Source organism: Nicotiana tabacum, chromosome 19, assembly GCF_000715075.1.
Source record: "Nicotiana tabacum cultivar K326 chromosome 19, ASM71507v2, whole genome shotgun sequence".
Classification (NCBI taxonomy): Eukaryota; Viridiplantae; Streptophyta; class Magnoliopsida; order Solanales; family Solanaceae; genus Nicotiana; species Nicotiana tabacum.
Genome location: NC_134098.1, coordinates 31,643,360 through 31,659,764, shown reverse-complemented (window position 1 = coordinate 31,659,764; position 16,405 = coordinate 31,643,360). Strand labels below are relative to the sequence as shown.

At 38.9% G+C, this 16,405-nt stretch overlaps 1 protein-coding gene across 4 annotated transcripts in view; it reads right to left on the bottom strand.

Moving 5' to 3' along the window:
• Window positions 1-16,405, bottom strand: part of LOC107784604 (aladin) — a 47,521-nt gene that overhangs the window by 17,311 nt on the left and 13,805 nt on the right. For 2 of the 4 annotated variants that reach the window (XR_012703256.1, XM_075239818.1), the window contains exons 4-10: window positions 6,703-6,817; window positions 6,406-6,505; window positions 6,110-6,283; window positions 5,083-5,141; window positions 3,179-3,266; window positions 2,996-3,071; window positions 2,351-2,450 (exon numbers count right to left, since the gene is read on the bottom strand). Coding sequence is in view for 3 of the 4 variants with exons in the window: in XM_075239818.1 (XP_075095919.1) it covers window positions 2,351-2,450; window positions 2,996-3,071; window positions 3,179-3,266; window positions 5,083-5,141; window positions 6,110-6,283; window positions 6,406-6,505; window positions 6,703-6,817 (712 nt within the window). In the remaining variant the exon portion in view is untranslated. Of the gene's footprint in view, window positions 1-2,350; window positions 2,451-2,995; window positions 3,072-3,178; window positions 3,267-5,082; window positions 5,142-6,109; window positions 6,284-6,405; window positions 6,506-6,702; window positions 6,818-7,183; window positions 7,587-16,405 lie in introns of those variants that run through there. The other 2 variants (XM_075239820.1, XM_075239819.1) reach the window with 2 other exon arrangements.

Here is a 16,405-nt window from a genome sequence, read left to right as displayed (position 1 = left end):
ATGAAGTCGAGGTGATTACGGGCAAAATTGTTGACCCTATGTGTCGAACATTTATTTCATTAATTTTCCAAAAGCATCATTTATATTTTTCAACAGAAAATTTCAAACAGCTATGAAATAATTGTTGCCTATCCTTTAAAATACACTAGAACTTACTAAAATTTTAATGTACCCATTCTCACCTTATCAAAAAGAAAATGAATGTACCGATACCGCAAGCTTATCTGTCCCAATAAGAGATGCATGGCCATACCCAGGTCCATGTAACAGAGATGTTGAAGAAATTTAAAGCTAGTGTGGATTTTTATGTTGGACAACCCAAAATTAGGGTGTTTTAGCAAATAATTAAGTATATGCTTATTGGACCAAGATGACTTGCCAATGCACAATACAAAGGAAAAAATTGTATTAGCTTCAACCTTAGGTCTCTAGCAGCACCCTCCTTTTCTTGTGTTCTTTCTTCAGAATAACCTCTCCTTCGATTGTCACATATTTATCTTCCTAGAAACTCTTTCTCCCTTCCTCTCGATTTTTTGGATATTTCCTTCCTTCTCTCTAATATTTCCCAAAGATTTCCAACTAATCGTCAACCAAAATCTTCATTATCCATGTTCTACTCGATGACTTCATAACCTATAGGGATTAGTAAACCTGGTCAGCAGACGATCATACTACATTGAGATATTTCATAAAGAGTCTCTAGAGGAGGTATGCATCTTTACTACAAGCAAAGTGCAAGACTAGGGCAAAAACAACTCAAAGACAAGCGTGAAATCCTAAGGCTTATACATGTGCATGAAAAGCATCAGCCTTGGTGAAGTTTCACCTATCGATGGATGCCCAAGGCTATCTTACAAACTCCTCAGCCTTGGTGAAGTTTCACCTATCGATGGATGCCCAAGGCTAACTTACAAACTCCTCAGGGTGCAATGTGTCGTGGAAATGCCTTTTAAAACATTGAATAATAATCATTCCAAAACCACAAAGGATATCTAGTTACATTTAAGGAAGCTTGTTAAATCCCATTTACTCTCACTACTCCAAACCAAAAGCAACATCCAGTAATCAAACTGGAAGCAGGAAAAAAACACTAAAATTGTCATTGGCCAGATAATCAAGTTTCCGAAGGTACATCTCTGAAATTTCCTTTTTGGATAGGCTTACTTATGCATAAGGAGTTTCTTCCAAGAATATCTTTCATTAGCTCTATCATTGAGTCTCCACAACTGGCACTCAATTACATGTTCACGGCCAAGTCCACTCAAGAAAACAACAATCCATGCCTCTTGATCATAGTCCACTCAAGTTCATCTTCTCTGGCGCCACCACCATCCATCATAGCCACTACCTCCACCACCATAGCTCCTCCCGCCTACTCCTGCGCCTTCAACATATCCATCACCATGTCCTCCACCTACAGCAGCTCCATAGCCAACACTGCACCACCTCCACCAAATCACCACCATCTCCGCCCATATTCATCTAAAACCAGCCAGCATTCGTCCATAAAAATACCACCAAGCCGCTGTCCTTTTCCTCTATACATCAGATTGCCTCTGCTACTCCAGCCATGTTCATCCATCTCTATGGAATTCCAGAGAAGAACACAGAACTTTCAGTTGGAAGCTCCAATCAAAGTGATATGGAGGTGGGATGATGGTGGAAACTGTGGAAATCTTGGAGTTCAACCATGAGATGAAGTGGTCGAGCTTCTAGGGTCTGTTTCCCGTGAAGTTGCTTTTCAGATGGGCCTTTGCCAGAGAGTGCAGAGTGCTCTGTTTTGGATCTGAAGTTTGTGAAAGTGTAAGGAATATTTTGGTGAAGATGGAGATGAAAAAAGGGGAGCTTTGTAGAGTTATCGCAACAAAGAGGCAGAGAAGGTGGTGTATGGGTTATGGGTGTGCAGAAGTTGGATGATACGAATGATCTTTTCTTTTTAAATAGGGAAGATGATGAGTTGACGAGGGAAGGAGATGAACATTATAGTTCTTTTTGGTAATGAAAATTGTAATTTTTTTGGGTACAAAAGATTTTTTAAAATTTATTTGGGATCAAAAGCCATGAGGCATTGGTTAATTGGCATTTTTGCCACGTCACCGCGTGTGAACTACATGCATTTTACTTGGCTGATTGTTTGAGCGAGATGTGTCTAAGTGGCACAATTTGAGACTTGGCATAGAGGCCAAGTATTCAAATGGTCCTAGGTTTTGTTTAGGCAGCTAAATGAAATATCCAGACAAGTTCAGGGGTCTATGTATTTGGCCTATTCAAAAATTTCTTTCTACTATAGCTTTGATATAAAAGGAAAACATATATTAACAGAAAGGAAGCTGGAAAACATCCCACACACCTAGAGATGGTGGCCTGGTTGCAAAGTGAATGGAACCCAAGGTTGAAGATTCAGAGAAAGCAATAAGTATTCTACTACCATCAAGATCCCAAGCTGCTCCCTGATAATGAGCAACATGATTAAAGTTAGATTGTGTAAACGTGTCAATGGACCAGCAATACAATTTAAAATAGTCCACAAAACAGTATAGCAAATCAACATACAACGCACCAAACCAGGGCCTCTAAAGCCTAATAACAGGGCATAAATTGCAATAAGAGCATCAGATAAGTATTTTTTTTTATGTTATCCAGAATTTTTTTATCTTATCCAGAATTGCACCAATCATATTATCCATCCACAGACCATTACTGAAGAAACATAATGGAGAGGGGGAAAAGTGCATCTCTAATTTTGAAGATTAAACCGAAATTCATAAAAAGACCATGCGTTCACTCTCTAACCATCTTATTTTGCCTTCTGAATAAGCATAATCCAAAAGGAACATCCATGCACAAAAACAAAATGACTTTACTAAATTTCATAGTTATGTTAATGAAAGATCCTAAGACCCAAAAGGAGCAGAAAACAAAAAAATCAAAGAGCTATCTCAATTAACAATATAGTACAAAATGAGATGAAAAGATAATATCTGCTTCAGCTAACCGTGACAAAGCCATCTGTTGAGGACCATGGTTCTGATGTCCATGTGTTAATCTCCCAGAGATAGAATGTCCCATCACTGTGAAAAGAGAGGAGACCGGGGAGAATAATCAGCAAAAGAGTAAACAAAACTTAAGCATCATTCATGTACAGACAAGATTCAGAAATTTAGTTAAGTCACATTACAATTTTGCAGAGAAGAAATAGTCTCCTGACGGGGACCATCTCAACAAAGATATGCCCCCTAAGCCACGTCGAATAGGTGTTCCCACTCCTGTAAAATGCATTAAAGCTTATAACTAAATTAGAACTACAAATTTGTAACATAATATACACATACACACGCACACACATATATATAGATCAGTTAAAACCTTAAACCCTAAAACTGTAATAAATATACATAAATGCACACATACATGCGCATATATAAAACTGTAATATTTTGTATACATATAAACAGTACATCTCAAAAAAAAAAAAGGATACAGAAAGTTCAATAAATATGCATAAGCAAACATCTAAGCTAATCCCCCTTATACGGCAAACATATATAGACCAGTTAACCTATAAGCTCTTTCATTTTTGCACTTTAACAGCCCCAAGACGCAGTCACTATGAAATAGCTCCCGTTCTGGTTTATCTAATTAAGGACATTACAAGCATATTTTCACTGAAAGCGGGGAGGTGGGAAAGAAAAGTGTTCCAAGAGATTGTTCCTGCACTTGCAAAAGTTTTATGGAGATACAGGAAATAAGAACAAGAGGCTTATCTTTCCAGCATAAAAGTGGGAAGAATTCCAAGAGAACAAATCCCTCTTGATAAAACTTCTCATAGTCCCAAGAGAGATTTAACGTTGTGCACAATGAAGATTTATTAGAATGTAACAATGTTAAAAGATATCGTTCCTTCTCTTCTTTCGATACCAGACCAACACGGAAAAATCAATACTATTCTCCTTCCCCCTCCTTTCATTTCTTCTTTTTTATGCAGTTTCTTTTCTTTATTTCCAGATATGCCACAAAGTAAAGGTGGATAACTTGCTTAATTTTACTTTACACTTCAGGAAGAACATTTCTACATACTGTCAATGTCAGCATTACTGGGAGGATGAAATACCATTGACCTCCCCTTGATTTGGCAATACAATGATATTGAAGTAAAAAAGAGATTCAAACTTGAAAGACCATCTCTTACACAGTGCTCAATTTCTAGAAAGAAAAAAACATTTTCAAATTGAGCAACAGGATCATCCAGAACTCATATTGAAAAAGCAAATTGTGATGTCCTCAGGTACATAGAATCAGCGTTCTCAGAGGTATCAGTTTTTGGTTTCCTAGCAGACTACTCCCTAGAAACCTTCTCCCCTTTGCATATCTTCTGGACCACTTGTCTAACTTTTATAATATTCAGGAATCTTCAATTCGTCATGGGCTGAATTCCATTGTCAAAAAGATTTTCTTTTAAAGTCATAGTATGCCTTGATGTTGTCATGTTGATCATCAAAGATAAGATCATTCCGAGCCTCATGAATTTCAGAGAGACCAAGCCTTTTGAAGCTGGAGCAAAGAAAACTAAAAGAAATCGAAAGAAAAAGGCTTGCGTACATTTCACCTAACAAAAGCTGTAAATGCTATCATTAATCACCATCACTCCAGGCATCAAATAGATAAAGTTATGCCCACAAATGAACAACAACAACAACCCAGTATAATCCCACTAGTGGGGTCTGGGGAGGGTAGTGTGTACGCAGACCTTACCCCTACCCTGGGGTAGAGAGACTGTTTCCGATAGACCCTCGGCTCCCTCCCTCCAAGAACTCCCCACCTTGCTCTTAGGATGACTCGAACTAACAACCTCTTGGAAGTGGAGGGTGCTCACCACTAGAGCAACTCACTCTTGTCGTGCCCACAAATGAAGAGGTTGAGAAAAAAGGAACAGAGAGAAAAGGCAGGAAGAAAATTTTAATGGTGAAGAAAAAAATCGTGATATGCTCTGAGCAAGCTAAGAACTGAGAATAATTTGCCAACCTGTTACAGGCACAGAGGAAACAGAGCCTGGTACTTAAACAAGTAGAAAAAGTTGCATACCTTGAGCAACATCCCATATGATGAATGAAGAGCTCTCAAATGAAGCTGATGCCAAATATGTAAACAAGGTCAAGGAAAGCTTTCAATCATCAGAAGTTCCATTCTTAAACCAATAATTGTCAGGCCCTTTATTAATCATCTGAAGTAAACTTATTTTCCAAAAGTAATGTTCTACCATTTTACATCTACCTGACTACACTACTGTCATATCACTTTCTCACAATAACAATGAGATAGAGCCTGTGTATTACACGAGTAACATGGCACAGGAGAGGGAAAAAAACTAAATGAAACTGAAATTAAATGGTTTATGAAAGAAATTTTAATCACTTTAGAGTTATAATCCAGAAGATCTGAGCTCATAATAAAAGAATATGGAAGCACCTCAAGGGAAGCAACTAATTTGGTTAGATTTGGGAACAAAGTATTATAAGAATGTGCGCAAAGAAGCTTCATTCAACAAGAGAGCGGATTGGACAATGCCTTTGCTATGACCATGTACACTATTTCACCATATTGAAAAATTTTAACATGTGAAATGGTGAGGACATGAATTTTGTCATGACCATAGATCAGCATCACCAGGAAACCTATTCTGATGTCAATCACAAGATAATATGCATATGACAAAATTAATGCAAGAGAAGGGAAAATTTGAGAGGTTGAGGGGATAGCAAAATTCTGCATTAGTTGCTTTGAATTAAAACGGAAAAATACCCAGAATGATCTGGCAGTAAGGATATACTTTTAGTAGATGCAAATGCATCCTACAAACCATGATATGTGTAGATTTTAAATTACTTTGATAAAGGAGTCCTAATTTAGTTCAGCAAAGTTCATCCTAATATCGCCTTATTTATCAACCGAATGAAATTTTATCCGTGCATCTTTATGGTGCAACTATTTTTCAGGTAGTGGTTACCATAAAATCTACTCATCAAATAAAACATAATGTCCCACTTAAGTCCATGAATGAGGTAAAGTTTGCAAGAACAACAAAGATATGTTAGGCAATAATTTAGGATATCTTCCATTTGGGCTCCAGGAAAGTGCAGTAATTTGTTCATGTTCAGGACTTCGAAGAAAATCCACAAGAGTCCATTTAGTTCCTGAGCCTCTAGAGAGAGTGCCCAATGTGACTCCTGATCTCACTGAAGGTGCGTTGCCTTGATATGAAGCAGCCCAAATGCATATGCCACGCCTATACAGTGAAGCAGTTGGAAACAACCATCAGATAAATGAACATATGAAGTATGTATAAACAAATATGAGAGATTTGACAGATTTAGGATATCTAAGATATGACAAACTAAAGATACTAACTTGCAGGCCACAGAAAGTGTCCTCCCACCATTTGGCCGCCATGCTAGACTTCTAACATCTTTTTGGGATTCATTGATCAAAGCGCAGGGGTTCTTTCCTTCTGGCACGGAGAAAGAGATTTTTCAAACACGAAAATTTTCAAACGTCACTTGCAAACAGCATATATAGATGAAAAGATTAACACCGCCAGACTAAAGCAAATAGAGTCCAATAACCAATATGATGTAGGATATCTTGGCTTGAACTAAAAGTAAAACCAAACAAATACAAGTATGAAGGACCATAACAAGTACTAACCAGAATCTTCATAGTCACGAATTGTCACCTGATGCAGCCCTGAAATAAAGGCTAAAATATGCTTGTGCTGGTGCCAACCAAGGCCATGGAAACCAACATCTTGTAACAATTTTACCTGCAAAACACATTTTAAGAAAAATGAAACAGCATAGGCAATTTACTTCCTTTATATTTTTGAATTAACAGCCAGTGTAGGTAAATGCATGAACATATCTATTTGAGAAGGTAAAAATTACTATTGTCATTTACCCCATGGGATACTTTAAGACGGACACCTTTAGTCATAAGCATAAAGCTTTGCACAAGATAAAATTAGAGACCATCTTAATCACTAGGCAAGTAGGTTTAGTGCAATGTAGAGAAATCTTCACGGAGTACAAGTTCATGATTTAAAATAGTCTAACAGGTTAAATTAATTAACTTCTTTTGTTTCCTATAAATGTTCTTTTAATCAAGAAAACTTCATCAACAGCAGGCATACTCCTATAATCGAGGAGCATTGGAAAGGAACGGGAAGAAACATCATGGAAATTCTAAACAGTATGGTTGAATTTGCTAACTCCGTCCGTATGTGTAAACATGCTCACATTCCCGGTCATTTTTTTTGTTTTGCAGCCTACCAGCCTCAAACTCTTGACCTAGTGGCATGAAGAGGACTCTCTAAACCACTATGAACAAGAATGAAGAGGACTCTCTCAACCACTATGAACAAGAATGGTTGGTCCTAAATCTGGATAAGGAGAAGGATTGCGGTGGGGAAGTAATCAGCGTAAAACTAGCCAATTTATGATGATCCTCCCGATACTTAAATCGTTGGAACATGCCCACCTAGGCACATGTCACATCAGCACCCGGATGTGATTAAAAATAGGCTAGGGCTTCCATCATATCCTCATCTGGATGTGAGGGCGTATGTGCTAGGGTTCCTACATCATTGGTGGGTGTGGGTATAGAAGTTAGTCCTGTTACATCAGTGCCCGCATGTGGTGAAAAATAAGAAAGGGTTCTCACATAATGGACGATTGTGAGTAAAGAAGTCAGTTCTGCCACATCAACGCCTGAATGTGGTGCAAAATAAGAAAGTATTCCTGCATCATAGATGATTGGGGAAAAATCTAGTCCAAGTGAGTCGGATTTGGGAGGAATTTAGGCTCTTTAACGGGATAGTCGATTGAAGTAGGGGATACCTTTAAGAAAACGAGATGTGATATGCTTGCCTACAGGAAACTAAATGGGTAGGGCAAAAGGCTAGAGAAATAGGCAACATGATTATAAATTATGTATTATGGGAAAAGATAAAATAAGAATTGGGGGAGGGGGGAGGGAGTCGGGGGGGAGGGTTCTCTTGTTAAGTCTTGTAAGGGAGATTGAGACAATCAATGTCACTAATGCTTCACAAGTAGGATTAGATACGGAAGTTAGAGCTTGGTCCAAGGGATAACTAACAGATCTTTAATGGGGGGAGATCTAAATGATCATGTGTGTAAAGATAGCGACGATTTTGACCAAGTACATCAGGGATATGGTTATGGTACTAGGAATGATAAAGAAAAAGCTACTCTAAAATTTTCTTTAGCTTATAGTTGTAGCTAACACATTAAAAAGATAGAACCTCACGTGATAACATTTAAGAGTGAGGTAACCACAGTCAATTAGAGTTTACCCTTACCAGAAGATGTGACAGAACTAAGGAATTGAAAGATTATACTAAGAGAAAAATGACCACACAACATAAATTGGTAGTCTTGGATGTCTAGTCTAGGAGTAGAGTGAGAAAGCAGACGACTTGTAAGTTACTGAGAATTCGGTGGTGCACATTAAAGGGACCAAAAGCAGTTAGCATTTCAAGAAAAACTATGGGAGGAGGGAGCATCGACTTAAGAACGAAATGAAGACATTCCATAGAAGGAAATGCCAAGTAGCATTAAGAAACTAGCAAGTGAGCATTAGATGTATCTAAAGGTTAAGGACCTTGACAATAAGAATCTTGGCGGTGGAATGAGTTATTAAAGCAAAAAGAGAGCGTTGTAGGATATTATCAAAAACAAAAGATGGAGAAGATTTTGAGGACTACAAGAGAGCTAAGGGCGAAGCTAAACAAGACTATTAGCCATGCTCGAGGAGAAGCCCTAAATGGCTTGTACCGAAAGCTAGAGACACAAGAAGGGGAAAAAGAATGCTTAAAACTAGCATGCCCGAGAGAGAAGAGGAGTAAGAATTTAAACCAGGTGAAATATATTAAAGATGATTCTTAACAAGTGTCGACACGAGATGATGAGATCAAGGAGAAATGGAGAAGCTAACACGAACCACGAGAATAACATTTTAGGTCTCCATATATCTATGCGATAGAAACGTTGGGTTGACAGAGATAAAGGATGCCATGAAAAATATGAAGATAAGGAAAGCATGTGGTTTGATAGTATCCTCATAGAAATCTGGAAGTATCCTAGAGAAATTGGAGTAGGATGGCTTACTAAGCTATTTAATGATATACTAATAAGTGGTAGGATGCCCAACGCATGGAGAAATTACCTTAATTCCGATATATAAGTACAAAGGGTATTCAAAGCTAAGTTGCTCCGACATGGCAGTTTAGGTGCCGCACCCGTGTCGACACGACACTAGTATGGGTGTGGGTATGGGATCCGTATCGGCTATGATCAAACAATTTTGGGTACTTTGAGCACGACAGACGGAAAAATTCGAGACGAGATACAATTTGATTTCTGAAATCATAATCAAAATTAGGTTAAATTGAAGAAAATAGCATACCTACCTTATCTAGCAAATCAATCATTTTACTTAGCTACAACTTAAAATAAAAAAGAAATTCACACTTCACAAGCTATATGTAAGTATTCCACAAAATTTCTCATATTTAGAGATATTTTTATTTTTTTGAATTATTTTTAGTCGGATCCCCACACCTGTATCCGTACTAGGATCCGTATCCCTGAATCTTAGAATTTACATCTCGAAGGATCCGACCTCTAGATCCGCACTCGTGCCCGAGCAACTTAGATTCAAAGTGTGAACTTATGAATACAACAACAACACAAACCTAGTTTAATCCCACACGTGGGGTCTGGGGAGGGTAGAAACGTTGGGTTGGCAGAGATAAAGGATGACATGAAAAATATGAAGATAAGGAAAGCATGTGGTTTGATAGTATCCTCATAGAAATCTGGAAGTATCCTAGAGAAATTGGAGTAGGATGGCTTACTAAGCTATTTAATGATATACTAATAAGTGGTAGGATGCCCAACGCATGGAGAAATTACCTTAATTCCGATATATAAGTACAAAGGGTATTCAAAGCTAAGTTGCTCCGACATGGCAGTTTAGGTGCCGCACCCGTGTCGACACGACACTAGTATGGGTGTGGGTATGGGATCCGTATCGGCAGTGATCAAACAATTTTGGGTACTTTGACCACGACAGACGGAAAAATTCGAGACGAGATACAATTTGATTTCCGAAATCATAACCAAAATTAGGTTAAATTGAAGAAAATAGCATACCTACCTTATCTAGCAAATCAATCATTTTACTTATCTACAACTTAAAATAAAAAAGAAATCCACACTTCACAAGCTATATGTAAGTATTCCACAAAATTTCTCATATTTAGAGATATTTTTATTTTTTTGAATTATTTTTAGCCGGATCCCCATACCCGTATCCGTACTAGGATCCGTATCCCTGAATCTTAGAATTTACATCTCGAAGGATTCGACCTCTAGATCCGCACCCGTGCCCGAGCAACTTAGATTCAAAGTGTGAACTTATGAGTACAACAACAACACAAACCTAGTTTAATCCCACACGTGGGGTCTGGGGAGGGTAGTGCGTACGCAGACCTTACCCCTACCTTATGTGGAGGTAGAGAGGATGTTTCCGATAGACCATCGGTTCAAGGAACAGAAAGTGTGAACTTATGAATAATAGATAAAATTTAAGAAAAAAAGTGATAAGAGTGTAAACTTAGGGGCATCCTAAAAGTGACAAGAACCCATCAGGATCTATGCCTGGTAGATCTAAGAGGAGACTATAATCTTGCTAAACTACTAATGAAATTTTCTTCCAAGAGGAAGAAAGAGCACACAGTGCTTATTTACCTAGACAAAGCACATGATAAAGTATCAAGAAAGGTAGTTTGTTAGGTGTTTGAAAAGAAGGATATCATATTAAATATATATATGTCATAAAGGATATGTACGAGGGATCCATCACAAGTGTAAGAATAGTCCTAGGAGATAAAAAAGGAGTTTCACATGATCGTGTGTTTACATTAAAGATCGGTACTAAGCTAGTACTTCTTTACCTTAATCATGCATGAGCTAACTAACAAAATACAAGGTTAGGTCTCATGGTACATGTTATTTGCTAACAATATCGTGCTAATTGAAGAAAGCAGCAAAGGTGTCAAACAAAAGCTTGAACTGTGGAGAAGCACTGTACAAAGTAAGAGTTTTAGGGTAAGATTAGTTAGCATAAGAGAGTGAAACTGAGGAGAGTAGACGGGATTGCGGTGCCTATATGCAAACAATTCAAATATCCACACTCAATGTTTTAGGAGAATGGTATGATGTATGAACATGTTACATTTAGAACCATAGTACTATCGGGGTAATGTGTGATAGAAGAATGTCTACTGAAGTGAAAAGGAAGTTCTATAAAATAGTTATAAGACCTATAATGTTTTGAGATGGATAAGACCTATAATGTTATATGGAGTGAACGCTACTAAATTCCAGCACATCCACAAGATAAATGTCATGCATATGCAAATGACAAGGTGAATGTGCAGTCATACAAGAGTAGACAAGATTAAAATTGACCACACTCAACAGAAGGTGCAAATAGCACACATCGAACATAAAATGAGAGGTCACTTAAAATGGTTTGGTCATATCCTGCATCGACCTCCAAATGCACTAGTCTGTATGTGTGAAATCATGGTGAGTGAAGGTGTTAAAACGGGAGGAGGTAGACCCAGAATCTCTTAGGGTACAGATGGAAGAAAACGATCTACACAGGTGACACCAATTAGTTAGGGATGTGTTTTAAATAGAACATTAAGCTAAATGAGAATTCATAATGTAGATCCCAACTTGAGTTTGGGATTGAGGTGTAGTTTTCGTATGGTTGAATTGCTAAGGAATGATGTCCAAGAAAGATACACAATAAAGTAAAAGGTGAGTTCTATAATATGGTTGTGAGAACATTATTATTATGTGGGAGTGAGTGGTGAGACTCTAAAGCCCAATAGCTCCACATAATGGATGTCGTAAAAATATAGACATTAAGATGGATGCATGGTCATAAAATATAAGCCAAAATTATAAATGATCGAGTGCAAGTAGCATAGAAAGGATAAAATGGGACAAGGTTGCCTGAGATGATTTGTGATGTCTAGGTAACAGACAATTCCAGTCAACGAATGCACTATTATGATAATTGAAGGTGATAAAAAGGAATGGCTTTATTTATGTGCAAACAATGTACAACAACAACAACAAACCCACTATATTCCCACAAGTGGGATATGGGGAGGGTAGTGCAGACCTTACACCTATCCAGTAAAGGTAGAGAGGCTGTTTCCAATAGACCCTCGGCTTAGAAAGAGTGAGAAAAGAAGAAGGGGAGGAAGAGGAAGAAGACGTAGGGGGAAGAAGAAGAAGAAGAAGAAGAAGAAAGAGAAAGGGAAAAAGGGGGGAGGGGAATTAGTAGTACTAAACACTAAGAATAGGAAATACGATAACATAAGCGAACTAAATCGCATGACGAAGTAACGATCTACTTAAGAATATGCAGGAACCTTAGTGCTACTAAAGAAACTGATAAGAAAAGTAGAAACTTACAACTATCTACTAACCTTCTACCTAATCTTCGACCTTCATACCTTCCTATCAAAGGTCATGTCCTCAGTAAGCTGAAGTCGCGCCATATCATGTCTAATCACCTCTCCCCAATACTTCCTTGGCCTACCTCGACCTCTTCTTAAACCCGCCATGGCCAGCCTCTCATATCTCCTGACATGAGCATCAATGCGTCTCCTCTTTACGTCCCCGAACCATCTCAGTCTCGACTCCCGCATCTTGTCCTCCGCGGAGGCCACTCCCACTTTGTACCGAATAGCTTCATTCCTAATCTTATCTCTCCTGGTCAATCATCCATCTCAACATCCTCATTTCTGCTACTTTTATCTTATGTCATGTGAGTTCTTAATTGGCCAACACTCCGCCCCATATATCATAGTTGGTCGGACCACCACTTTGTAAAAAATTATCTTTTAAGTCTTGGCGGCACATTCCTATCACATAAGACGTCGGACGCAAGCCTCCATTTCATCCATCCCGCTCCAAACGATGTGCGACATCCTCGTCAATCTCCTTGTTACCGTGGATAATAGACCCGAGAAACTTGAAACTACCTTTCTTGGGAATAACTTGAGTATCAAGCTTCACATCCACGTGTGACTCATGAGCCCTGTCACTAAATTTGCACTCTAAGTATTTTGTTTTAGTCCTGCTCAACTTGAAACCTTTAGACTCCAAGGTCTGCCTCCAAACCTCTAACCTTGCGTTGACCCCGCTTCGCGTCTCATCGATCAACACTATATCATCGGCAATAGCATGCACCATGGCACTTCCCCTTGTATGTGTCGCGTCAGCACGTCCATCATCAAGGCAAATAAAACCGGGCTAAGAGCCGATCCCTGGTGCAGCCCCATCACAACTGGAAAGTGCTCTGAGTCCCCTCCCACATTCTTCACCCGAGTCTTAGCACCATCGTACATATCCTTATGTGCAAACAATGTATTACAGCTAACATGCTCCCAGGCACGAATTTCAAGGAAAGAGCCTAAAAGCTCTTTCCGGCGAATTTCCTTTTTCCGATGGCTTTTCTTATTTTCAGCTAAGTTTTTTTCATCAATCATTCATCAGTGATTGCTTTAGAAACTTCGTTCGTCTTTGAATCATATTTCAATCATGGTTAACAAAATTTATTTGAATAGTGGTGGGAAATCCTTTGATATCATAGAAATCAAAGGTCTAGATGAGGTTTGGTTCGAGTAGGTAGAGCGTAAGTCAAACTACATGAGGAAAATGACTTTATGCAGGAAAGTCATGTTGTAGATTTGTAGATTACTGCACATCGCATCTAAAGGAAGAGGAAATGACCTTAGGAGATGGAAGATCATAGACCACATGTACACCTTTTTCTGCGCTGAAAAGTACAACGATTATGGCAAATTCATTAGTGTTGTAGCAGTTCAGAGGGAGCGCAGGGCACTAATCATTTTGCCAGAAATAGCATTTAATTGAGTGTGGAGAGATTTTGCTTTAAAAGATTGAAAGGTTCATAAATAGGAAGGTCCCAGATATTCAAAGAATGCTCATCCCAGTGAAGCAAATTCCTCCCAAGTCAGACGAAAATCATGCTTATTTGGAGGCTTTCAGAACTGACAAATGGAAAGCGAAAGGACCCTCAACGTCTGCTAGTGCTCACAGCACTAATCGTATCGCGGTAGAAGGGCCTGAAATCTCGGATCACGACGTGCTCTACGAATTCCCGGTTGAAAGCTTTAAAGCTTCTAAAGAACTTCCAACTCTATCTGATATTCGACGATGGGCCCAGTAAAGGGAGCTCAATCCCAAGGGTACAAATGTATGAAATGCATGGCTCCAAATTTCTTTTCGAATTTCCCTGAAGGAAATTGGCGAAACACATTAGAGTAGGAGAATGGAAATGGAGAAATATACTGATGAACTTTGATGGGGAACGCCAACAAATGGATATCTCCCTACCGGAGCTACTCTCGATTGGGTATGGGTGAGACTTCTGGAGTTCCTCTCCATCTCTGGTATCAAGACATCTTCAAACAAATTAGGGACAAATGTTGGGGTCGGATCGAAACGAAAGAAGAAACCACCTTGAGAAATCATCTGAAGTAGGTCTGCATCAAAGTCAATGGTCCTTTTGAGCAGAACCATAAATCCATCGAGCTTGAAAAAAGTGTAGTCTACACTATTCCAGTGTGGTGCGAGGCTCCGGCGAGCTGGAATTTTACTAGCGAAGATAAAGAACTAGAAGGAGGGTTCAGGGAGAGTAGACTTATAGTTGGGTCTACAGATGAGCGGTTGTTGAACATCCCTAGATTCGAGAGTCGAATCAAACTCAAATTTGAAAATAGGGGAAGATGTTATTAGGGGAATGTAACTAAAGGGGGGCCTACTAACGGGCCTGCTGAAGTGGGCCAAGGAGTTCAACTTACAAGGTTTAATCTGGGTCTTTTGAAAAGCCTAAACATGGAGAACAAGGTCCAGCTTTCAAACAAATTTGAGTCTCGATATAGACATAAGTGGAGATCCATTAATGGATGAGATTACTTCAAACCAACTGCTAAGGGATTCTGAACTCAACTCTCTCTTCTTATTTCTGAATGTGACCAAGACGCTCATGAGTTTCCAATACCGAGGGATTATGCATGCGAGTTGCAAGAAAAGATGATAGGGAAACAATTATGATGGGGGATTTCACTCCTTTCTCTCCTAGTGCCATGAATTCTCTGCAGATATTTGATTTTAATGATAAGGAAAATTGGTTAGTGGACGAAGTTGATCCTTTGGCCACTCACTTTCTCGAGGCAGAGGCAAATGCTTCACTATGGGTTAGTAAAAATATTTTAAAGATGAGCAAGTCTTATGGGGTAAATTTAAGGGGTGTGAAGAAGAAGCACTATCACTCTTCACGAAATTGATAGGCGAAGGCAAGAGAAAAGATTGGAGACTGCACTGAAAACAGTATCTACTCCAATTAGGAAGAAAGAGGGTGTGGAAGTCCAAAATCTAGTTTTTAACATGAACTTTCCAGAATCAAGCTCAAGGAACAGGGGAAATCCATCAGTAATGGTTATCAATGAAGGTAAAAATCCTATCCTGGAATGTTAGGGGATTGAATCGAAGCGACAAGAGATATGTAATCAAAATGTTAATAGAGAAATGGAAGGCGGACATTTATTGTTTACAGGGAACCAAATTGGAGGGGGATATAAAGTGGTACGTGAAACAAATTTGGGGAAATAGGTGGGTCAAGTTTGGGTGTTTAGAAGCCAATGGAAGTAGGAGTGGGATCCTTGTATTATGGGACAGCAGGACTTGGAAAGGAGAGGTGATTAATATAAGGAGTTATAATATCACTTGCATATTTGATCACAAACGAATAACTTCTCATAGCACTTGACCGGAATATATGGGCCACACAAAAGATTGGAACGAAGGAATGTTTAGTGAGAAGGTGCTGCTTCTAGAGGACTATGTGCAGGCCCTTGGGTTGTTCGTGGCAATTTCAACATAACAAGATTCATGGATGAAAGGAGAAATGGCAATTCCATCACCGGAGCCATACCTTATTTTACTACCTTTATTGAAGATATGGAACTCATCGATCATCCACTACTTGGAGGGATTTATACTCGGACAAAGGGCGCTAACTCTCATATAATTTTGTTCTCTCCAGAATAGGATGAAAGCTCAGAAGCATGAGATAATCAGTACTTCCTAAAGTCTCATCTGAGTGGGGATTGGGAGAATGCTAAGTCACATTTTAAATTTGAAAATTGACGGCTGGGTGTTGAAGGGTTTAGAGACAAGGTGGCTCAGTAGTGGTCCTCTTTCACCATTCAAGGCAGACC